The sequence below is a fragment of the Sphaerodactylus townsendi genome, linkage group LG15 (genome assembly GCF_021028975.2).
Source record: "Sphaerodactylus townsendi isolate TG3544 linkage group LG15, MPM_Stown_v2.3, whole genome shotgun sequence".
In the NCBI taxonomy this organism is placed as follows: domain Eukaryota; kingdom Metazoa; phylum Chordata; class Lepidosauria; order Squamata; family Sphaerodactylidae; genus Sphaerodactylus; species Sphaerodactylus townsendi.
In genome coordinates, this window is record NC_059439.1 from 17,215,894 (window position 1) to 17,239,765 (window position 23,872).

Sequence of the window (23,872 nt, forward strand, 5' to 3'; positions counted from 1 at the left end):
TTCTAATCTGGAGAACCGGGTTTGATTCCCCACTCCTCCACCTGAGTGGCAGAGGCTTATCTGGTGAACCAGATGTGGTCCCACACTCCTACGCTCCTGCTGGGTGACCTTGGGCTAGTCACAGTTCTCTCGGAACTCTCTCAGCCCCACCTACCTCACAATGTGTCTGTTGTGGGGAGAGGAAGGGAAAGAAATTTGTAAGCCACCTTGAGTCTCCTTATAGGAAAGGTGGGGTATAAATCCAAACTCCTTTTTCTTCAACTCATTAACAGGTGAGCATCAAAAAAAAATCTATGGGGAGGGAAATCAACTGTCAACAAGAAACCTCAAATTTGCAGATTCTGGAATTCAAGGAGTTCATGTTTGGCATACTCTGGACATCAGACCGTGAGGCTACATGTTTACCTCTCTGAGTTCTGCAGCTTAAAAGTTACCAACCTCTACTGGCTGTAATCTCAAAGGAAGTGCTCGCCAAAGCGTAACTCCTTTCTTTTCCAAAGTCAGGTTTTGCAATCTGCAAAATATGGCCCAACAATGCCTCTGAGGATATGTAAAGCATCCCCCTCTCCCAGAATAAAATTATGGCAACCCCATGGGGTTTTTACAGAAGAGGTGCTCACAGGTGACTTGCCATTGCCTGCCTCCCCATCACAACCCTGGTATTTCTTGGTGGTCTCGCAGCGAAATACTAACCAGGACCGACCATGCTTAGCTTTAAGATTTCACAAGATCAGGTGGGCCACGGTTATTCAGGCCAGGACAAGGGAATACACAATGGCCTTTAAGTATTGCTAAACGTATATCAGGGAGCCACCTAGTGCCCAAACTTTGCCACTGCCTTGAATTCCAAGGGAATTCCAAAGGAATGCAACTAGCAAAAAATATATATATATATTAAGAGAATCATGCAGAAGTTGATTTCCATTAGAGTCTCACTTTTAGTTGTTTTTCTGACACATGGGACACTACATTCAATCCACTTTCAAAAGTGTTTGAAAGTGGATTGAATGTGCATTATTCTGCATGTGTGGAAGGGACCTACTACACCAAGCTTCATTAAGGTGGTTTCTGTGGGAATTTCAGCTGTAAAAATTTCAGCTGTAAAAAGAATTTCAGCTGTAAAAAGTGTTTGAAAGTGGATTTTGCTATTCTGCACAGTAAAATCCAGCTTTAAAGTGCATTGAAAGTGGATTGAAAGTGCATTATTCTGCATGTGCGGAAGGGGCCGTAGTTAAGAGCAGTCGACTACAATCTGGAGAACCAGGCTTGATTCCCCACTCCTCCACATGAGCAGCGGACTCTAATCTGGCAAACTGGATTTGTTTCCTCGCTCCTCCACATGAAGCCTGATGGGTGACCTTGGGCTAGTCACAGTTCTCTCCGAATTCTCTCAGCCCCAACTACCCCAAAAAGGTGTCTGTTGTGGAGAGAGAAGGGAAAGGAGCTTGGAAGCCACTTTGAGACTCCTTAAGGTTGAGAAAAGCGGGGTATAAATCCAAACTCTTCTTTTACATACTTCTGACCCTGGCTGAAAAAAACAGAAAGTAAAATCTAGGAAGGTAAATGGATAGATGTTCCTTAACCTTGCAGAGTCTTTTAGAAAAAAAATGTATGCAGCATGTGACATTACGAAGTCGTCTGTCTCTTCTTTCCTCCAAACGCAAGTTCTAGTCCAGGGGTCTGCAACCTGTGGCTCTCCAGATGCTGGCAGGGGCTGATGGGATTTGTAGTCCACGAACATCTGGAGAGCCGCAGGTTGCAGACCCACGTTCTAGTCTAATTTACAATCAATCTCATCTCACTCGTATGAGAATGTAGAGAGATGCTAGAGTTCTCAGGCAAAGCAAAGGAATAACAAGAGGAGAATGCCGTGGTTCCTTAAAAAATCCTTTGAAAGCCCCTGCATTCCCATTCATATTGCTTTCATCCCCTGGCGCCAAAACAAATACATTGGTAAGGAGATTCAGAAACACGCTTTTAAATTTCTTTTTAATTCTCCCAAATCAGAAACTGATTTGGAAACGTGAAGGAAGACGCCATAGTCAGTTATTACTCACTGACAAGGGAAAGGCAGACTAGGAGGGGTGTGATTTGAGTTGAATGGCCTTGATTCGGGGAAAGCGCCTTCTAAGGACCAGTCCAGCTGCCTAGGGCATTCATGGGAGTGTTTGGGGGTTTTTGTCACGGATGGCGTGGCTGGGAGTTTTCAGGAATCATTCCTGAGAAGCGCACTGAAATTCCTTCCAGCCTCCGTCTTGGGAGCACATGCAGGTCTCGCGTCCCGATATACGTAGCTGGATATTTGTATGTATTTCTGGAAGTTTCACCTGATCCCTGTATTGCAAGTCATGAATATAAGAAAATGTTAATTGGTACACACGGTCCCTGAGGACGAGATCACAGCAGGAAGATCTGAGCCACCAGGAGCTACTTGTTCCAAGTGTGTCTACTATCCAGGGTACTCCAACGATCTGGCACCTCCAAGGTGAAAGGCAACGGGCTCTCTCAGCTTCACAGCGACAGCTCTGGACTTCTCTTTCCCACAGATCTTTTCTCAATCCAGTAGAAATGCCATCTTCATAACACTGCATTTAGAAAGCTGTCCCTTTTCCACCCCACTACATGGAACAGCAAGTCGATCCATGCAATCGGAGATCGGTTCCAACCCGTCAACATACAACACGTCGTGTAAGAACGAAGGGCAGAAGCTTTTTGCAATAAACTGCCGGAGCTACTCCAGAGGAAGCCAATTCAACCCTGCTATTTGTTTCTACGTCACGCCGTCTAGGAAAATATAATATCGCCTGGCAAGAGCTTTAGTCAATGATTCTGTGGTTTCAATCTTGGGAAGTTCTCAAAAGGCCCAGGTTTCTTAAGACTTTCCACCCCTGAATTGGCAGCAAACAAGAGTCAAATTCTGCTAAATCTCTTCTTCCCAGACAACCCACAACTGGAAGTAAACATTACCTGAAACCTAAAAGTGTTTATGGGTTTAACCATTTGCTCGCAAACTCTCTTCTTCTGAGCTATTAGAAGATGGTGACCACAGGATTGTCCTTGATAGCAAAAAAGGATTATCAGGGGGGAAAAAACCTGGATTTTGAAGAAAACCCATTTTCTTCACTTAGCTGCCAAGGGTGAGGAACAAATTATTTGCAAAAGGCATTAAAAACAAACCTAAAAAATAATAAATAGATTTTTTAAAAAAACATCCTGATTTCTTTTCTTTTTTCTTCTCTGCAACCCCATCCTCACTCTCAAACCACCACAGTAATCGCCAGTCTCCCATCGGGCCTGATCTCAGCCGTCAGTGGCCAAGATTACGGAGGCCCCGAAAATGCCGACGTTCTGCCCGATCAGCTTCATCTGGTTCCAAAACTCGACTCGGCGGGAGTCGTGCCAATATCCCAAGTTGCCGTCGATGAAGAGGATCAGCAGCGGGAGGATGACCGACAGAATCTGGGCGGCCAGAGTGATGTAGTAACCAGAGAGGAAGGAGAGCGCCAGGATGCCGTAGAGAACGAACAGAAGCTGCAAGGCGATTTCCCCACCAGGGAGGCTGCTGAGATAGGCCAGGCGGTCTTCTTTGCTGTGCTGAAGCGAGTAGGCCTGAAAGAAAAGGAGACGCCACAGGGTGAGTGTTTCAGAGCGCCTGCACTATATTTTAAATTTAGCAAGCGTGTGTGCCATTGTCTCCACAGCAGCAAAATCATGTACTTATTGACTTCATTTATATGCCACCTTTCTCCCAACGAAGACCCAAAGTGGCCTACACAGTTCTCTCTTGTAGGAGACTCAAAGAGGCTTATAATCTCCTTTTCCTCCCCCCCACCCCACCCCACAACAAATACCCTGTGAGGTGGGTGGGGCTGAGAGAGCTCCGAAGAACTGTGACCAGCCCAAGGTCACTCAGCTGGCATTTGTTGGAGTGCACAAGCCACCTGTAGAGGTGAAACACAAAGGGGGCAGACCTTGTTCTGAATAACAGAAGCCACAGGACTTCCCAAGCTGCCATTGAAAGCAATCAGTGCCAAAATCATTTGTTACAAGGGCCGGATATAAATGTGACTTGGTCAGGCTAGGCTCGGGGGGGGGGGGGGGGCGGGATGGGCACATGGCTGCCTCCGCTGGCCTCAGAATGGCACGGGGGAATGTAGAAGAAGAAGAGTTTGCATTTATATCCCCCCTTTCTCAAGGAGACTCAAGGGGGCTTACAATCTCCTTTCCCTTCCCCCCGCAACAAACACCCTGTGAGGTGGGTGGGGCTCAGAGAGCTCCAAAGAACTGTGACTAGCCCAAGGTCACCCAGCTGGCATGTGTTGGAGTGCACAAACTAATCTTGTTCCCCAGATCAGCCTCCACAGCTCAAGTGGCAGAGCGGGGAATCAAACCCAGTTCTCCAGATTAGAGTGCACCTGCTCTTAACCACTATGCCACTGCTGCTCCTGGGCCCTTCACAATCCCTTCTCTTCACACACAAACAATACCCAGTTTCCAAAGACATCCCAAGCCACTATAAAGCTTCTTTTAAAACTGGCTGTTGTGGGTTTCCCAGGCTGTGTGTCCGAAGTCTGGTAGCTTTTGCTCCTAATGTTTTGCCTGCATTTACGGCTGGCATGTTTAAAGGTGTGTCATGGTAAAATGTGTTTCCCTCCGTGACACTCTCCACGACACTCGCAAACAGAAACACATCTTACCATGACATGCCTCTAAAGAGGCCAGCCACAGAGGCGGCTGAAACGTTAGGACCTAATCAAAGAAGCTCTTGACCCCTATGGCAGCCATCTCCTTTTCTTTTCTGGGGGGAGCGGGGGGGAACGACATGTTTTCTAAGATACTCCTGAGTACATACCACGCAAATGAGGTAGATGCCAATGAAAACCTGCCCAGTAGACTGCAGCGACCTGTTCCGGGGTTTCTGGCGGTAGATCTCTCCGGCTCCGCTTGCTAAGACCAAGAAGCCGCCGATAATGGCTATCGTCCGTGAATACATCCTAACCTGCATAAGGTATGTGGCACAAAACACAGACAACAATGAACTGGAAGCAAAACCCAAGAAACCTCTCAAGCAAAGCATTTCCTGTATGCAGATCTCTGAACCTCCCAAACTTCTATGATTGGTAGAGTGGGGGTCAGAGAAAAAGAGAACAAGGTTCTACTTCAGTCAATGGCATTCATTGAAAATGCTGGGGGGAAGAATTAGGACTAATAAAAGGAAACACTTCTTCACGCAACGTGTGATTGGTGTTTGGAATATGCTGCCACAGGAGGTGGTGATGGCCGCTAACCTGGATAGCTTTCAAAGGGGCTTGGACAGATTTATGGAGGAGAAGTCGATCTATGGCTACCCATCTTGATCCTCCTTGATCTCAGATTGCAAATGCCTTAGCAGACCAGGTGCTCGGGAGCAGCAGTAGAAGCAGAAAGCCACTGCTTTCACCTCCTGCATGTGAGCTCCCAAAGGCATCTGGTGGGCCACTGCGAGTAGCAGAGTGCTGGACTAGATGGACTCTGGTCTGATCCAGCAGGCTCTTTCTCATGTTCTTATGTTCTAGATTTAAAAAATGAAGCCTGTTTAGGAAGATACCAAGGCACCTTTTTCAGCACAAGTGGAGAAAGGAAATGAAAATTAAAAGATTGGAGCTCCCAAATTCACTCGATACCCAAGTACAAACAGCCTCTTATATACCGAAGGTCATAACAGATAACCATCTGATGAACCCTGGCATTTGGTTGTCTGTCTCTTAACCCACAGAGACACAAGAAATCCATGCACTGTGTCCACAAAGAGGAACATCACACAGTCTGCAGAGACAAGTTTAACTTATTGACAGACCACCGTTCAGCTACGAAGTCCCCACAGCAGTTCACAATACAATCAAGAGAGTAACCTACTCTCGGGAACCTGTGAGAACCTGCTGGATCCCACCTCTGAAAACTGCTCTTCTTAGGACCATGGTGGCGAACCTTTGGCACTCCAGATGTTATGGACTACAACTACAGCATGGCCAATTGGCCATGTTGGAAAGGGCTGATGGGAATTTTAGTCCATAACATCTGGAGTGCCAAAGATTTGACTCCACTGTCTTAGGAAAACATGCATTCAAGAAGCAACAAAAAAAGAGAGCAAGCTATTTACCCGAGCATACTCGCAAGCAAGACAAACCCTGCGTTTGAAACCTCTACGAGGTTGGGCGTTCTCTCGCATCCTCAGGAAGCCTGTTCCTTTAAAGAGGAGTGCCCACCAAGGCAGCCTGGGCCCGGGCAGACACAGCCCTCACATGTCTGCACGGGAGAACTACTAATAACCCCTTGGTCTGATGAAACTGCATCAAAGCTGGCTACAGCAGGGACCTGATGGGGAGAGAGAAACAGGGAGCAGAGAAAAGGGAAGGAATGTGAAAGCTGATGAAGAGTAGAAAAAGGGGGAGTATGAACAAAGTGAAAGAGGAGAAGAAAAAGAAGGGACTACGAGAAAGGGACAAGATAGAAGAGTGGAAGGAATCCGGTAGCAAGCAGATGCCCGGAAGTATGTCGGCAGGTACCATAGCGCCCACAAAAGCTATGCGGTGGATCGCACTCTGACTAGAAACAATTATCCTGGGCCTCAAGCAATGATCTCTTCCATCACCTGCTACTTGTCCCTCTGAGTTAGACACTCTGGGATTGAACCTGGGAACTTCTGAACTCCAATGTGAGCTGCATGGTTCCTTTGTTTCCCTCTGCTGGTGAAATCAAAGTCATCCTGGAAGCAGACGCACGCTCTCAGATACACCCTGCTCATGAGAACCAAGGGTTTCCTCACCTTCAGCCAATCTCCGTAATGTGCAGAGGTCCCAAGATACGCTGCGTACGTACTGACAGCCAGCTGTAGGGCGGCCCCCAGAGCAAACCACCGGCGTTTCACCCCAAAGGACATGAAGCTGGCACACAGAACAGCGGCTCCCATATCGAAGTAGAGATACGGGACCGGGATGTCTGGCTTCCTGAGGAACGAAATAAAGGCAAGGTGTCAATCCGCGAAGAAAGAAAACACATTTCCATTACATTCCTGTTTTAGCCCAAGGATTCTCATCCCACCTCGACACAGCTCCAGTCGTAGGTAGCTTCCCCCCTTAGATGAAAATTAGTCAAATTTGAGCCCTAGACAAATACAGATTACAGGGAGCTGAAGTTCATTACATAGGCTGGGGAACTCCCTGCTCCATGATACTGTTTCAAAGCAATGAACTCAGAAAAGTCTTGGGAAATAGGCAAGCCCAACAATTCAAATGAACAGCAACAGCAGCCATGTTAGATTTTTTCTGTAAGGATGGGAACAATCTCAACAAAGACAACCCCTTCCCGCTGCCCCCTCTGCATACAAATTACCCACGGTTGTTTCCTTATCCTTATCCGTGCCACCACAATCTCTCTACCCACCCAGTCTTCCACACCCCAGTTTAAGTCAATCCTGCAGAGTAGAAATGGCAAGAAACACAAACATTTGCAAACAGAAAGGAAAGCCATTTGACTGTTACATTATTTGGAATCCAAATTTGTAAACAACCGCTACAACAATCACAGGAGGCAAGGAACAACAGTTGAAAGGCAACCCAGAGCCTTCATGGGGTGGGAAAAAACGAAGTCTGTTTTTTCTGTTCTGCAAACAACATGGCATAAATAACAGAAATAACAAACAGAAACCTAGGAAGGCTTTATTCACAAGCTGCCTGGGTCTGCAACCTGCGGCTCTCCAGATGCTCATGGACTACAATTGGCCATGGTGGTAGGGGCTGATGGGAATTGTAGTCCATGAACATCTGGAGTGCCATAGGTTCACCACCACTGGCCCTAGCAGCAATTCTCTAAGCCACAAGGAAGAAAAACCTTCCCATTCCTTAGCGCTCTCTTCCTAACTGAAAGCTTCTCCCATCTTGACACACACACACAGACCGACCAACAACCTCGTCAAGGCCCAGTTCTTAAGCTGCCAAACTGAACTATGAAAAGAAACACGGGAATCCAGTTATTCTTTAGAAGCCACCGGAGTCCATTCCAAAGGAGCTTTCAAAGCTCCAAGTTACCTCTGACTCGCAAAAGCTAAAACAGGAATAAATTCGGCTACATGCCCCTGGACTCCTATTTTTGTTTGTTGCTAAGAAAAGAAGAGTTGTACTAAGAAAAGAAGAGTTGGATTTATATCCCTCCCTTTCTCTCCTGTAAGGTGACTCAAAGGGACTTACAAACTCTTTGCCTTTCCCCCCTCACAACAAATACCCCATGAGGGGGGTGGGGCTGAGAGCGCTCCGAAGAACTGTGACTAGCCCAAGGTCACCCAGCTGGCACGTGTTGGAGTGCACAAGCTAATCTAGTTCACCAGATAAGCCTCCACGGCTCAAGGGGCAGAGTGGGGCCGGTAGGTCTTGTTCCTAACGTTTTGCCTACATCTGTGACTGCATCTTCAGCGGTGTATCACAGAGAAAAGTATGTTACATACTGAAGATGCCAGCCACACGTTAGCAACAAGAGCTACCAGACCACAACCACACAGCCTGGAAAACCCACAACAACCTGACAAATTCCTTTTACTACCTTCCTTATATTCCCACTCACTCACCTTGCCCCATCCCAAGCCCCCACTTAAACTACAACTCTCCTAAGAGCCCTACTGGATTAGACCAGTGATTCATCCTTCTAGTCCAGCATATATATGCACTCACTCCATTCATCCTCCACGTTTCTCCCCAATGGGGACCCATAACAAGTTACATTGCCTGTCTCTTCATTTTATTCACAACAACCTTGGAAGGTAGGTCAACCTTAGAGTGTGAGACTGGCCCCAGGCCACCCAGCATGCTTCCTCGGCCCAATGGGGGATTTGAACATGGGTCTCCCAGATCTTAGCATAACCACAGGCTACATTTCCTCCCTCCCCACAGTGCAGTCCACCTGCATCATGCTTATTTTCCTGCCAGCAAGGCTTACAAGCACCCAGGTTCCAACCCCACCACCTGTTCCGCCGCCACTACTGGCACTCTGCACATGCTCAGAAACCCCACTCCCCACGCTCACTCACCTACGGTGCTCGGCGCGCTCGGCATTGAGGAGGAGGCCACTGAAGCAGTGCCAGAACGGGAAACGCGTGAGCAGCACCGATCCCACCCGCATTAGCAGCCGCAGCGCCCCGCGCCGCCGCCGCCCTGAACCAACGCTGCCCGCCGCCATCTTGCTGTAGGGCGGAACTCCTGCCACTCCTTCCACCAGGCCCACTCCTTCTTGGTCCGTCAGGGCGTCACTCCGGTTGCCGTGCCTTGCCCAAAGCTGTCCGGATTGCAACTCACTCCACAACGTGGAGAGTTCCTTTGAGTCCTTTCATTCAGCAAGCGCTCAGGCGACGTGTTCTTTAAAGGGGGGGGGGGGGGTTGGAAATGAAATTTGTACCTGCATTAGGAAATAAGTTGTACAATATAGGGATTAGTATACATGTAAATGTTTCTATGATGTAGGTACCTTATTGCACATTAATAGAGCACCTGCACCCTTCTTCTCTGTGTATACGTTTCTGTTTTCAGCCATTGGGCACAGTGTAAATAGTCGGCCTCTCTATTCAATAATCACATTGCCCAAGATATATTGTAAGTGCGAGACAGAGGAGACAGAAGATTCTGCCTTTGAGGGCTACCTTGTCCCCTTGATGGCAGCATTATAGCACCTTCCCAAAGGGAGGAATGGTATTTGAGAACATACAGTCTGCCTTTGAGGGCTACCTTGCCTCCATGATGTAGCAGCTTCCTGAAGGGAGGAACGGCATCTGAAATAGTACACTTGCCTACAACCTCAACTTGTCTCTTCGGGGTAGTGTTGAAGCAGCTTCCTTAAGGAACAAGTGGTATCGGGGAATTTGCCTTCCAGGCCAACCTCGTCTCCTTGATCCGAGCACTGCGGTAGCTTCCCAAGTGGTGTCTAAGACGAAGGAGTGAGCCTGCAACCTTGTTCTCCATTAGTGACTAGGAATGGGTCGCCTGAATTCTCTAAAGTCTCATTTTCCTCATTTGGGCTATCTTCTCACATTTCCTCCTGTGAAAAGGCCCACAGAAGCATAAAAGTGGTCAGGCTGGGGCATTCTGAGCAATCTGTAAATGTTGAAACAACTTGATAGCATAGCGTGTCTCAGAAAGCGATGATAGTAGGATTGTATATTCCTCCTCCACAGAACTCAAAACGCTGGATCTTCTTTGTTGTAGAATGCTCTGTCGGGGTCCTATACGTGTCCCATATATGTCAACATAGCACATTCAGCAAAAGGATTAGTTAACTTTAGCAAACACCTCCCTATATGTTAATACGGCACAGTCAGAAGAAATCAAAAGCAAGCCTGTCACAAGATTACCATAAGATTGCAACCCCCTAGCCCCCCACCCCCCACCCCAAATGTCCTTTTCCGGCTCCTCCAGCACAACATTCACCCCAAGGACCTTGTTAGCCGCTGCTCAGCTACATCCCACAATTACTGCCCCGAGATGTTCCCCCTTGCCCACGCCGGAGAAAAGGGCACTTCTCCACTCACCTGCTCAGGCGGGCTCAGGGGTCTCCCAGAGAGGAGCAGCAGCAGCGAGCCTTTCTACGGTCCTCCTCCTCCTGTGGAGTGAACAAAGGGGCGGACAAGATCAGCTCCAGGCCTCCCCTTCCCGGGACCAGAACTCCTCGCCCTCCGCCTCCCCCCACCCAGCAGCTGCCCCTCCTTCTGCCCCCCTGCAAGCAACGGCCCCACCGGCCCCTCCCCAAGACCTCCCAGCTGAGCGCTCCTCCACTGCCAGCCCCTCCCCGACCATCAGGGCCAGAGGGAGGGCGGCCAGAGTCCCCCCCAGCGACGACGAACCTCCAGCAGCAGCAGCAGCAGCAGCAGCAGCAGCAGCAGCAGCAGCAGCAGCCGACAACGACCCTGCAGAAGGACCCCTCTACCTTCTCCCTGCCGGCCACTTCGCTCACGGGGCCCCCTGGACGCTTCCGCCTTTACGGCCCCGCCGGCCAATCAAGCGGCAGGAGGAGGAAGGGCCCAATCGGGGCGCTCTCTCGGGCCTCGTCACCCCGGAGGCGACGGAGAGGGTGGGAGGGGCTCCCGTCATTGGCTTCAGGTGGAGGCCAAGCCCCGCCTCCGTGGGATGGGCACCTCCCTCCGCTCCTGACAAAAAGGCCCCGCCGGAGCAGCCCCCCCCCCCCCCCGCAGAACAGGGCGGCGGCGGCGGCGGCGGCGGCGGCTGCTTCTTCTTCTTCTCTGGGGGCTGGACTCGGGGACGACACACTGCTTTTCTCCCCCAAACGCCCCCCCCACCTGGCTTGGCTCCCCTGGGACCCCCCCCCCCCCGTCTTGATCGACTGCAGCAGATTCTGCAGTGCTCGGGGAGCCTACCCACGCCCCTGTTCCTCCCCCTGACTGCCACCTTCGCCCTATACCGCACGTGGATGTTATGGGGTGATTCAAGCCTCTTTGAGCTGGCAGCCCGTTTGGAGAATGGAGCCAAGAGCCTAGAGCGGCATTTTTCAGGCGCCGCCTTCGCACGAGGCCGCACGTCGAGGTTGTGGCGGTGCCGGAGTCTCTTTGAGGAGGGGAGCTGCTAGGGACGCAGCTGCTGCCCTCCTGTGGCCAAAGTCGTGAATTACAGGCGCCGGTTCCCCCTTGCCCACACCGATTATAACGAAGATTCCGAGCGTACTAAAGTCTGAAAAAGCGTGGTAACGCTTTTCAGAGCGTGCTACAGCTCATTCATAGCGTTACAGCGCTTTTTCCAGAGCGTGCTATCGCTCAAAGCGGTACAACCAGTTCATCACTGCCTCAAAGGCCCAAGACCCTAAACAGCACCTTTAGTGCTCCCACCCTTCACCAGTGGTTCACACCTAAAGGTGTCGTGGTTCTTACAGCAACTAATGTGTCTATAAGGGTGAGTCCCCAGAAGTTTTGATTCTCTGGAAGGAAAACTGGCTCGCCTGTGACAAACTCTTGAAGTTATAGCGATGAGGGTTGTCAAGGCTTCACTCAGGACCAACTAGTGAGTGGGCTCTCGCTCTGAACCAGGGGCGGTGCGAGGAGGAGCTGCGCCCGGGGCATGCCTGCGTCCTGCCCGCCCCCCCCCCCCCCACATCCCCGCACAGGCACGTGCCCAGTGCATCGTGCCCCACCCCACTCCCTTGGCGCTATGCTACTGCTCTGAACCAAACACTTCACATAAAACAAAAATTATCTTTTTAAACTTTATTAAAAGAAGAAACAGTTCAAAAGCACTGATATTGGCAGGAGCAGATGGTACAAAATAAGAGCTGAAAAGCGGCGGTTGCCAGGATGAGAAATAATAGTCCCAATATATAATCCAATCAGAGAAGTCCATTGAGTTGCCTTGATTTCAGAGCGCAAGTTGACTCCGTCCTTTTGAGTCAGGAACAGACTTCAAGGGAATGCGAAGTTCAATCAAAGTGACGATCCACAGTAGTCATATAACAGAATCGCCAGCCCAAAAGATGGCTCTTACCGCTATACTAAAAAACTATATAGACAGAGATTCAACCCCATGTGCTACTTGCTAAACCAATGGGATCGCTGTGCTAATTATACCACAGCGAGTCGTTCTCTAAACGGCTCCCAGGTGAAAGCGATTACAGAGACCCAAAAGAATGCTTTTCCAATTAACTTGTTTAACAGTTTTAGTGACCAGATGAAAGCTAACCTCTTTACAGCTGCATGTGCTGAAATCAATGAAGACATTTTAGATTCTAAACATCATACAAGATGGCTACTGTAACGTCAATTTAATAAAAGAATAAGCTAAAATACACTTTCTTTACAAGGGTATCTTTGGTCCACCAGTCGATAGGTGATGGGAGCGTCCGTGCGGTAGAACCGCAGGCGGTAGAGCAGCCGCACCCACTGCCCAAAGAGATGGTCCACTTTTAGAGGATGGGCTAGAAGCTGCAAATAGAACGTGCGGCCATTGGCCAGGCTCAGTTTCAGCTGGTATCGGCTCTCCCTGTGAACGTAGATCCGTACAAACTTCAGGGGCAGGAGCCTGGTGGGTAGGAAGAAGCAAACGCCTACTCAGGGTTCGGAAATACCTTGAGATTTGGTGGGGGGGAGCCGGAGGAGGGGGTGGTTTGGAGGGGGGGAGGGACTTAGTGGCATATAATGCTATGGCAGGGGTGGGCAATTATTTTTTCCATGGGGCCACGTAAGAAACAGAAAATATTGTGGAGGGCCGGGCCAAAAGGCAGGGGGGCGAGGCGCTTTTGAAAGCCCCGCAGAAGCCGGCAGCCAAGGCAACCGGCTTCTGCGGGGCTTTCAAAGGCGCCTCGCTGGGAGTTGTGGCGCTTTTGAGTTACTTATAGCCGGCAGCCAAGGCAACCGGGCTTGGGCGGGCGCCAAAGGCTCGCCTCCCCAGCAAGGCAGGGGGGCCAGTCAGGGTCATCCGGCGGGCCGGATGTGGCCCCTGGGCCATATAATGCCCAGGTCTGTGCTATGGAGTCCACTCTCCAATTTTCTCTTGGGGAATCAATCTCTGTCTTCTGGAGATCTAACAGTACATAAACTATCATTCAAAAGTTTTCAAAGAAGGAAGCTACTCTGGCGGAAAGAATTCATCTAGGAAATGAATTTTGAGCTTTTGAATAATAGTTTGTGTCTGGTTAGAGTGCCACCTGTGCACCCGGGATGATTTCTGCATTACTAATTATTAATTTGATATGTTTGCAAAGTGCGATCATGCACCACAGTGAGCGCTCTGGTTTATTGTAGCGATGCTGTATATATTAAAATTGGCCCTCATGACAAGAGAGACATAGGCTCTTTCCGCACAAACCTTTTGAAACGTTTTGGAGACAGGAAATAAAACACCTCTTCCATGGAGTTCTGCATTGGCTCCGAAAACGTTTTATTTCCAGCCTCAAAACTTTTTCAGTGAAACTGCTTTAAAATGGTTCTTTTCAAAACAGCTTTACTTTAAGCTATTTCCCACAGCTCTGCCTTCCCTGAGCTTCATCCTCGGCACGAGGGCCATTTTCTGATCTTACTCTCCATTCCCCCTTGCCTGTTTTTGAAGCATTTCTGTGAGGTTCTTTATTTTTTGGGGGGAAGGGGATAATCTTCGAGATATCAGTTATATAAGGTCTGGAAAATCGCAGCACAAAGCTGTTCAGCATGGAAGCATCGATTTATCAACTAACTTTTTAAAAAGAGGGAAAAATACGCAAGTGCAGCCGTGAATCGTTTCGAGGGGCTGAGTCCGGACATGCGTCGAGGTAAACGGTGAGGATCTGAAAATGTTTTCCAAACGGTTTTAAATTTGTGCAGAAAAAGCCATAAATCATCCCACCTAGAAGTGGGCTATCCTGCCCCCTAGGGGAGAGAAGTGTCATTGTGTCTGGTTGTGATGGGGACTCACGCAGTCAGTTGTAGCTGCTCTCTTGGGACAAACTTGGCTTCGGGACACTGGCAGGTGCATTCCTCCATTGGATATTCGATGGGCCTCGCAAGTATCATCAGATCGGGCAGTTCTAAGGCCGGACTGCTTGCAGCAATAGCCATGGTGACCCTATTGGCTACTTCCCCCAATCTGGTGACCTGGAAAGAGAGAACTGCTTTGAAGGGCTTCTACATGTGAATATTAATGACCACTGGGAAAACTCTGAACAATAACAATCACATGGCTGTTTTCCAGGCTAGGAAAAAAACATTCTGCTCAATGGCATTCTGCGAAACATAGAACTGACTGAGCCCCTCCCCATTCCCTGCTTTCCTGTTTCAGACCAGGAAAATATTGTGTGTGTGCATGCGCACGTGTAACCCCCATGCTCAGAATGGGTTGACCCAGAAAAGGGGTGGAGACTAAAAGCAGGAGTGGGCTGCAGAGCTCATGTAGTCTGGAGGAGACAAGGCTACCAGACTCGGACCTTGATTTGTATAAGCCCTTAACACCTTGTTAAGGGTTTTTTGTGTTTGTAATGGGTGAGAGTTCTCCTGGAAACCTTTATCATGTTGAATCCTGTTCATCAAGCCCTTGGAGTCTTCAGCAGCCAACCCACTTGCAGGAAGAATTGGACTTGGCAATATCAGAAGACTGTAACTAGAAGGACTTGAAATGAAACCTGAACAGGACCTTGAAGTGTGATGTTAAATGTTGATGTTTAATGCTGTATGTTAAGAAAGTAAACCATTTTGTTTTTTAATTGTTGTTGCAAACTCATTCCAAGTTCTGCCCCACAGAACCCACAGATAGAGGTTACACGCGCGCGCACACACACATGCGGGGGAGGATGAATCCCCTTTATAGATGCATGCTGCAGTCCTGCGTTGCCCTGGACAATGTGAGTGTGGGAACTAGGAAACCCCAGGCCATGTCCGACGGTCAGATGCGACAGGTGCCCCAAACCCTGTGACTCAGCCCCCGCACTCATGAGCTACAACTGTTCCGTAACCAAAAAGAGGACATATAATCCCAGCTGCGTTCGTTCAGAGACTCTCTGGTTCTGCCTGGCCCTACCGAGAAACAGGCCCAATATCCTAAAATTGCGGTCTGATTTTCACTTTTTATCTTTTAGAAAATATTATTGGGGGTTGAAAGTGCCTTTGAGTCACGGCTGACTTGTGCTGCTGACCCCGCAGGATTTTCAAGGCAAGATACGTCCAGAGGTGGTTTGCCATTGCCTGCCGCTGCTAGGGCTGAGAGAGTTCTGAGAGAACTATGACTGGCCTAAAGTCACCCGCCAGGCTTCAGGTGGAGGAGTGGGGACTCAAACCTGGTTCTCCAGATTGGAACCCGCTGTTCTTAACCACTACCCCACACTGCCTCTCAAGTCTCTATGTTATTAAGCTATAATATTTTCTGTTCTGTCTTTAAATGCGAAGATAATTGATTTGGGAATGTATTAGCCACCCACATTTGTGGGCTTTGGAAAGTGACAAGATACAGAGCAAATAGGTCCATGTCAGCACGGAGGGGCCATTAGGAAGACAGTAACGAATCAGGAGCCAGGGAGACCACGATATCACACACATTTCCCCCCCACCCAGAGGTGGGATCCAGCAGGTTCTCACAGGTTCCCGAGAGTAGGTTACTAATTATTTGTGTGTGCCGAGAGGGGGTTACTAATTGGTGATTTTGCCACATGATTTTTGCCTTAGTTACGCCCCTCCTCTCAGCAGTAGCATGCAGAACTTGAAGCAGTCTAGCAGGAGGTGCACCGGCATGTGTGGCAGCTCGCTTCGCGCATTCGCTTTCCTCGCCCATGACTACAGCTGCCAAGGCCCTGCCACAGCCCTGCCCAGGAATGCCCGGCCACGCCCCCGTCATGCCCCGCCCAGCCCCACTGGTGCTACATCACAGTTTGAATCCCACCACCATGGGAACCTGCTACTAAAATTTTTGGATCCCATCACTGCCCCCACCCCATTCTCAGGTAATTGGACCAAGGTGAGCTTTGAGACTGGATATGGTCTGTCCCCTCACAATCCAGCCACACAGACTGTCTGTCTTGAGCCTCAAGAGGACAACTGTATCTTCCCATGTATGGAAAGAGGACAGTTAGAATAGAATAATTCTGAACCAGGACTTCTGGGTTCTGGAGAAAAGTGTGGTCTAACAACAGGCCAGGTCTGAAACCTTGTGACCCCTGAGGCAGAGAACTGTGACAGCAGGCCTCTTTCAATGGATCTGTATACAGAGGCAATAAACCTCTGGATACCAGCGCTAGGAGGCAACATGACGGCACCAGTGTTTGGTTGGCTTTGCCTTTCAGGGCAACCAGTTGGTTGCTATGTGAAACAAGATGCTGGATTGGATGGACCACTGGTTTGATCAAGCAGGACTCTTCTTATGTTTTTACAATCCCCAAACCTGCCTTGTTACAATATGGCCGCCTTGTCCTGTCTAATGGTTGCATCAATACAAAATGAAGGGCATGCAGTATAAAAGTAAAAAACAATGTAAAACAACAACTGTCCATAGGCTATTATATTTAATACAACAAGCTGCACTTGTTGAATAAACTACCTGTTGAATGCCTACACTTTACTTTCACCGACACAGTAGTTCATGAAACTCAACAACTATCAGCATATTATGATGTTCCAAATCCATTTCATAGTCAGATGGAAGTCTGATAAAAGGCTGTATTGTTCTGTATTCATCCAGTACCGTATTACCATGGAATACGCTGGAAAGCCATGAAATGTTTACAGTTGTTCAGTCACATGAACTACCGTGTTTCCCCGAGTATAAGACAGTGTCTTATATTAATTTTTGCTCCCAAAGATGCGCTATGTCTTATTTTCAGGAGATGTCTTATTTTTCTGTGTTCTGTTCGTCGGGCATGCTTCCAAACTAAAACTTTGCTATGTCTTACTTTCGGGGGATGCCTTATATTTTGCACTTCAGCAAAACCTCTACTATGTCTTATTTTTCGGGGATGTCTTATATTAGGGGAAACAGGGTATGTGTTGCTGAAAATTGAGAAAATACTCTTCTGTGCTTTTTGGGTCACCTTGGATTTATATGTATGGCTATGTAAATAATTTATGCAGTAAAGTGTGGGCATTCAACAGTTATTTATACAACAGGTGTGGCTTGTTGTATTGAATAAATTAGCCTACGTACTGTTAAGTTCTTTTAGGTAGTTTAGGCCTGGGAGTAAGGATTCTGCAGTTCTCTTCCCATCTGCCTTTCCCTGTGCCTTACCTGTACGAAATTACTTTCGAACAGGGGACAGTTTTTTAGATTTCCATATTCGCCGGTGTTGAGGCATTTTTGCAGGTCTCCCATTGAAGTCTAAAACCTGTTGGAAGAAAGTGAGGAAAATGTGATTTGTCATGAATTTCAGCCCTGGTCGAAGTGTGTGTGTGTGTGTGTGTGTGTGTGTGTGTGTGTGTGTGTGTGTGAGAGAGAGAGAGAGAGAGAGAGAGAGAGAGAGAGAGAGAGAGAGAGAGAGAGAATACCAAGACTATCTGGAAAACTAGAACATGAGTACAGAACACATTGAAATGATGTTGCTCGGATATTTCCAATTTTAGTAGACTGCAGTAATAGCAAAGACTAGGGGTTTTTGAAGGGAAAACTTAGAAGTGCTTGCTCTTTCCCTCTCAGAATTGTGGAATAAGAACAGAAGAGGGGACACGACTCAGGGGTAGAGCATTTGCTTTGCAGGTTGATGGTCCCGGGTTTAATGCCCACCATCTGATCAGGCAGAAGATGACGTGAAAGACCCCCACCTGCAAAGCCAGACCATGTTAGCTACACCAATGATTTGACTTAGGGGAAGGCAGATTCATGTGGCATTTAGGAGCTGTGGCTCACTGGTAGAGCACATGCTTTGCATGCAGAAGTTTCCAAGTTCAAACCCTGGCATCTCCAGTGAGGAGGATAATGCGGCGGGTGGTGCAAAAGACGTCAATCAAGGTGTGTTGCTGCCAGTCAGAGCAGTCAATGCTGACCAAGGTTCTGCTGCACGGTAAGGCAGCTTCATGTGTGTTCAGGTACTTGGGGGAGCAGAAAGTGCCAAGAAATGAACTGCTCCAGGATATTCAACATCAGTATCTAAGACTCCTCTAGAGACAAAAGGGAGAAAAACAGTATCTGGGAATCTCCCGTGGGCAATTAACGGTCTGTAAGTCCTTCTTGGGTTTCCCAGCAATGGGAGAGTTCTCATGTCGAAGCCCTTCTTACACAGTCTTTTGCCTTCTCGTGTGTTAATCTAAGAGAATGTATTTCCAGTGTTTAAACTTGCTTGCCGTGACCAAGACAACCTGGGCTAGCCCAGTCCTCTAGATAATCAATAGATCAGTAATTTGCATAATAATAGTAATAATAATAATAATAATAATAATAATAATAATAATAATAAGAAGAAGAAGAAGAAGAAGAAGAAGAAGAAGAAGAAGAAGAAGAAGAAGAAGAAGAAGAAGAAGAAGAAGAAGAAGAAGAAGAAGAAGATACATTACAACTTTCTAGGCCTCTGGGTGAGGCTCGAATTGTAATGAAGGCCAACAACCAGCTAAAGATCTGGCAGCTGTGAAATCTACAATAATAATAATAATAATAATAATAATAATAATAATAATAATAATAATAATAATAATAATAATAATAATAATCTGAATCTCTATGGTAGAATGGAAAGCAATCAAAATGTGCACGTAAACGCTTATGTGAGTTAATGCACCAAACAGATCTAAGGTACATTTCAATATAAAATTGTATCCATGTAAGCCTACAAGTAGACCAGGGGTAGGGAACCTGCGGCTCTCCAGATGTTCAGGAACTACAATTCCCATCAGCCAATTGGCCATGCTGGTAGGGGCTGATGGGAATTGTAGTTCCTGAACATCTGGAGAGCCGCAGGTTCCCTACCCCTGAAGTAGACAAACAACATGTGTAGATCACCTTTGATCCCCTGGAGAAAATGGCCGCTATGACATTAAAGACCACTGAAGTCCCAAAGCTCACCCTCCTCAGGCTTCACCCCCAAAATCTTCAGGAATTCCCCATCCCGAAGCTTGCAACCCTACCCACCCTCCAAAGCTGCCTTTCTCTCCAGAGGAACTGTTCACACTAGTCTGAAGATCAGTTGTAATCCTGGCAGATCTCCAGGCCCCACCTGGAGATTGGCAACTCTAAGCCACGAAGCTCATCCCCTAGAAATCTTGGTTTCTAAGGTGCCACTGGATTTGAATCGAGTTGTTCTGCTGCAGACCAACGCGGCTACCTTCCGAATCTATAAACAAATAGGACTCTGTGATCCAAAGAGCAGAGAACATGAGAGCTGGAATCCCCTGATCCAACAACTAGGTTGACCAATCCTGTCAGTAGTTTTATGAGCTCCCCAAAGGCACTTGACTTGGAGTCTGCTGAAGCAGAAAGCTCTGTGAAGTGAGCTGTGACAATCAGTGCTTTGTCCCACCTCTGGGAGACTCTTAGCAACCAATCACCACTCAACAGTGAACCAGCCAATCGGGTGAGAGGAGGCAGGGAGAGAGATTATGATAGTCAACAATTAAACTGCCAGGTATGGCTTGCTTGCTTATTTATTTTATTTTGTTTCATTTATTTATACCCCGTCCTACACCAAAATCCCAGGGCGGCTGACATAATGGAGTTAAAAGCCCCGTTAAAACATACAATCCTAAATACCTAAAACATAAACATTAAAAACCACTGTAAAAACATCCTTTAAAGACAGTCAATAAAAACATCCATTAAAAATCCCCACCCCATCAAAAATCCTGCACCTTTCAGCTGGCGTCGATGCAGGGGACCTTGGGGGTAAAGAGGAAAGCTTTAACCAAGCACTGAAAATGTATTGTCAAAGGCTTTCACGGCCGGAATCACTGGGGTGCTGTGTGGTTTCCGGGCTGTATGGCCGTGTTCTAGCAGCATTCTCTCCTGACGTTTCGCCTGCATCTGTGGCTGGCATCTTCAGAGGATCTGATAGTAGGAATGGAAAGCAAGTGGAGTATATATACTGGGGCTACAGACTTCTTTGTGACTCACATACCAGGCTACTCTATTCAGAGGCACTCCCTGGATCCTACAGTGCTGGACAATTATAATCCAATTGCCAGTGTCCCCTTTCTTGGGAAGGCCCTGGAGACAGTGGTGGCTACTCAACTGATGGATAACCTTTTACGGGAGAGACGGGGGGGGGGGGGGATACCTCATTGATTCTCCAGGATCTCTCATCCGCTTTTGACACCCTCAGCCATGATAGCCTCCTGGAGCGGCTCTGTGGGTTGGGATTAGAGGGCACTGTGTTGCAGTGGTTCTCGATCTTCCTTTGGGGCTGGCTCCAGAGAAGAAGAAGGAGGAGGAGGAGGAGGAGGAGGAGGAGGAGGAGGAGGAGGAGGAGGAGGAGGAGGAGGAGGAGGAGGAGGAGAAGAAGAAGAAGAAGAAGAAGAAGAAGAAGAAGAAGAAGAAGAAGAAGAAGAAGAAGAAGAAGAAGAAGAAGAAGAAGAAGAAGAAGAAGAAGAAGAAGAAGAAGAAGAAGAAGAAGAGGGGGAGGAGGAGGAGGAAGAGGAGGAGGAGGAGGAGGAGGAGCCTGGATTTATATCCCCCCTTTCTCTCCTGCAGGAGACTCAAAGGGGCTTACAATCTCCTTGCCCTTCCCCCCTCACAACAAACACCCTGTGAGGTGGGTGGGGCTGAGAGAGCTCCGAGAAACTGTGACTAGCCCAAGGTCACCCAGCTGGCGTGTGTGGGAGTGCACAGGCTAATCTGAATTCCCCAGATAAGCCTCCACAGCTCTGGCGGCAGAGCTGGGAATCAAACCCGGTTCCTCCAGATTAGATACACGAGCTCTTAACCTCCTACGCCACTGCGTAGTAGCAGTAGTAGCAGAGTAGCAAGTGGGGGGGGGGGGGTTCCTGCTCCCAGCCCTGGGAGCTTCACTGTGGGGTTCCCCAGGGCTTGGTGTTATCCTCCCTGCTTTCTAATATCTATATGAAGCCGCTGGGAGAGGTCACCAGAGGATTTGGAGTGAGGTGTCATTAATTTGTGGATGACATCCAGCTCTACCTCTCATTTCCAGCTGATTCAGGTGAGGCCCTTTGGGTGCTGGATGCTTGCCTGGAAGCGGTATTGGAATAGATGAGGACCAACAGACGGAAACAGAATCCAGATAAGATGGAGATGCTGCGGGTGGCGGGTCCCCATGTCCAAGAGATCAGGGAGTGTCCGGTTCTGGACGGAGTGGTGTTGCCCCTGAAGGACGGAGTACGAGACCTGGGGGTGCTCGTGGGTTCTACTTTATCCCTGGAATTGCAGGTGGCAGCGGTGGCCAGGAGTGCCTACCAGCAGCTCCGACTGGTTTGTCAGCTTTGCCCTTATTTGGACAAAAGGGAACTGGCCACTGTAATCACGCTCTGGTAACTTCCCGTCTTGACTACTGCAATGTGCTGTTCATAGGGTTTCCCTTGAAGACGGTCTGAAAGTTGGAGCTGCTGCAAAATGCAGCAGCTAGACTACTAACGGGTCAATCTGGCCAGTTACGTGTAACACCAGCCTCGAAAGAACTGCACTGGCTCCCTATTCGCTATCGGACCCAATTCAAGGTACTGACAATTATGTTTAAAGCCAAACGTCTCAGGCCCCACCTACCTAAAGGAATGCCTTCACCCATACATGCCAGACCACACACTGAGATTAAGCAGGGAGGTCTCCTTGGCTGAGGTGTGGCAGGTGTCTGTGTGTGTGTGTACGTACACGAGGGAGGGCTTCCTCTGTGGAAGGCCTTAAATTGTGGAACCACCTCTCTTTAGAAATTTGCCAGGTGCCAACATTATCTGGTTTCAGATGCCTGGTGAAAACCCTGCTGTTTACCCAGACCTTTAGTGGTTGACCCCCCGGGACCCTCTCACCGATGCCAGCAACAAGGGGGTCAGGTGGGGATTTTAAAGGGGTTTTAACAGATTTTACATATTGTTTTAACTGTGTTTTTCTTATGATTTTAACTTTGTATGTTTTAACGGGGTTTCGTCCCTATTTGCTAGCCGCCCTGAGACTAGGGTATAGGGCGGGATATAAATTGCAGACATAAATAAATAATGTAGCACAGAAGTCTTGGACATTTCACTTTTTCACATGCTGGCAGGATAATGGGCAGGCCTGTGGTGTTGAGCTTGAGGCTAGAGCGAAATGCCTTATGTGTATGAGCCGGAATTGTATCGGGTGGGCTGTGCCCAGAGTGATTTGAGTGGCTGAAGACGACTACCAAGTCAAAAGTATTGGATTCATCCCGGGTCAGTACTTCCACCTCCATCTCAGATTGACCATCAGCCAATGATTGTATCTCAGAACTGTGCGCACTCTACAGAACAATGATTGCATCACAGAATATGATGATCGCATGATAGAGACTTGTTGCCTGTGAACTAGCCCCAGGTCACCCAGCTGGCATGTGTTGGACTGCACAAGCTAATCTGGTTCACCAGATAAGTCTCCACAGCTCAAGCGGCAGAGCGGAAAATCAAACCCGGTTCTCCAGATCAGAGTGCACCTCCTCTCAACCGCTACACCACACTGGCTTTCGGTAACCATTTTGAAGATTTGCGAGGGGAGGATGGGACTGGGGAAACCCATATCTTCGTCAGCTTGTCCCCAAAAGTCACAGCTTCAGCAGCTATCAAAGTGCTCTCCCCCAAAAAAACCCACTCCCGTAAGGACCACAGAATACTTCCCAGCTGTTCTTTGCAGAGTGCCTAACATGACAGGTATTGTGTTTCCCCGAAAATAAGACAGTGTCTTATATTAATTTTTGCTCCCAAAGATGCGCTATGTCTTATTTTCAGGGGATGTCTTATTTTTCTGTGTTCTGTTCGTCGGGCATGCTTCCAAACAAACACTTTGCTACGTCTTACTTTTGGGGGATGCCTTATATTTCACACTTCAGCAAAACCTCTACTACGTCTTATTTTCCGGGGATGTCTTATGTTTGGGGAAACAGGGTAATTTGGACATAGGATCTCCACAGATAAATGTTCTGCGAGGTTGAAATTCAGGGCCAAAGGAACTGCCTGAGCAACATGACATTTAATCGGCATCTGCCAAGAACTTCCCGTCAGATCTTCCTTCTTGCAGCTTCGCACTTCATATAAATCACAGCACAAGTCTTTTTTTAAAATGTCCTTTTTTAAAAAGTGCTTTACAATGTTTATCATATCTGTCCTCACAACATCCCTGTGAGGTAGGCCCTACAGGAATGGATGCTGAAAATAAGAGAAGCGACTCGCCCAAACGTCATCCCAGTGAGTCTGTGGCTTAGGGTGGGATTTGAACCCAACTCCAAACTCTGCCCTCGGTTCCATCTCCCCACTGTACATTTTGCCCAGCACTAAGAGAGAAGACAATATCTATACTGGTGA

The 23,872-nt window shown here is 48.2% G+C and overlaps 2 protein-coding genes across 7 annotated transcripts; both read right to left on the reverse strand.

The window, feature by feature from the left end:
* Nucleotides 1–1,971: 1,971 nt before the first annotated feature.
* On the reverse strand, nt 1,972–11,578 carry TMEM101 (transmembrane protein 101). Of its 6 annotated transcripts, none has more exons than XM_048518344.1 (7): nt 11,442–11,578; nt 10,550–10,620; nt 9,493–10,059; nt 9,059–9,383; nt 6,806–6,986; nt 4,853–4,999; nt 1,972–3,609 (listed from the first exon to the last, which is right to left on the reverse strand). In XM_048518344.1, exons 4-7 carry the CDS (start codon nt 9,205–9,207, stop codon nt 3,301–3,303), a joined length of 786 nt encoding a protein of 261 aa, XP_048374301.1. In that variant the 5' UTR covers nt 9,208–9,383; nt 9,493–10,059; nt 10,550–10,620; nt 11,442–11,578; the 3' UTR covers nt 1,972–3,300. The 6 variants fall into 6 exon arrangements, with proteins under 6 accessions (XP_048374301.1, XP_048374300.1, XP_048374296.1 ...); XM_048518343.1 differs by lacking the exon at nt 11,442–11,578 and adding an exon at nt 10,862–11,311; XM_048518339.1 differs by lacking the exon at nt 9,493–10,059 and having other exon boundaries at nt 9,059–9,423.
* Nucleotides 11,524–17,834, reverse strand: GARIN5A (golgi associated RAB2 interactor 5A). The gene is made up of 4 exons (XM_048516448.1): nt 17,700–17,834; nt 14,409–14,587; nt 12,820–13,040; nt 11,524–11,702 (listed from the first exon to the last, which is right to left on the reverse strand). The coding sequence occupies exons 1-4, from the start codon at nt 17,781–17,783 to the stop codon at nt 11,524–11,526; spliced, it is 663 nt and encodes a 220-aa protein (XP_048372405.1). The 5' UTR covers nt 17,784–17,834.
* Nucleotides 17,835–23,872: the final 6,038 nt, after the last annotated feature.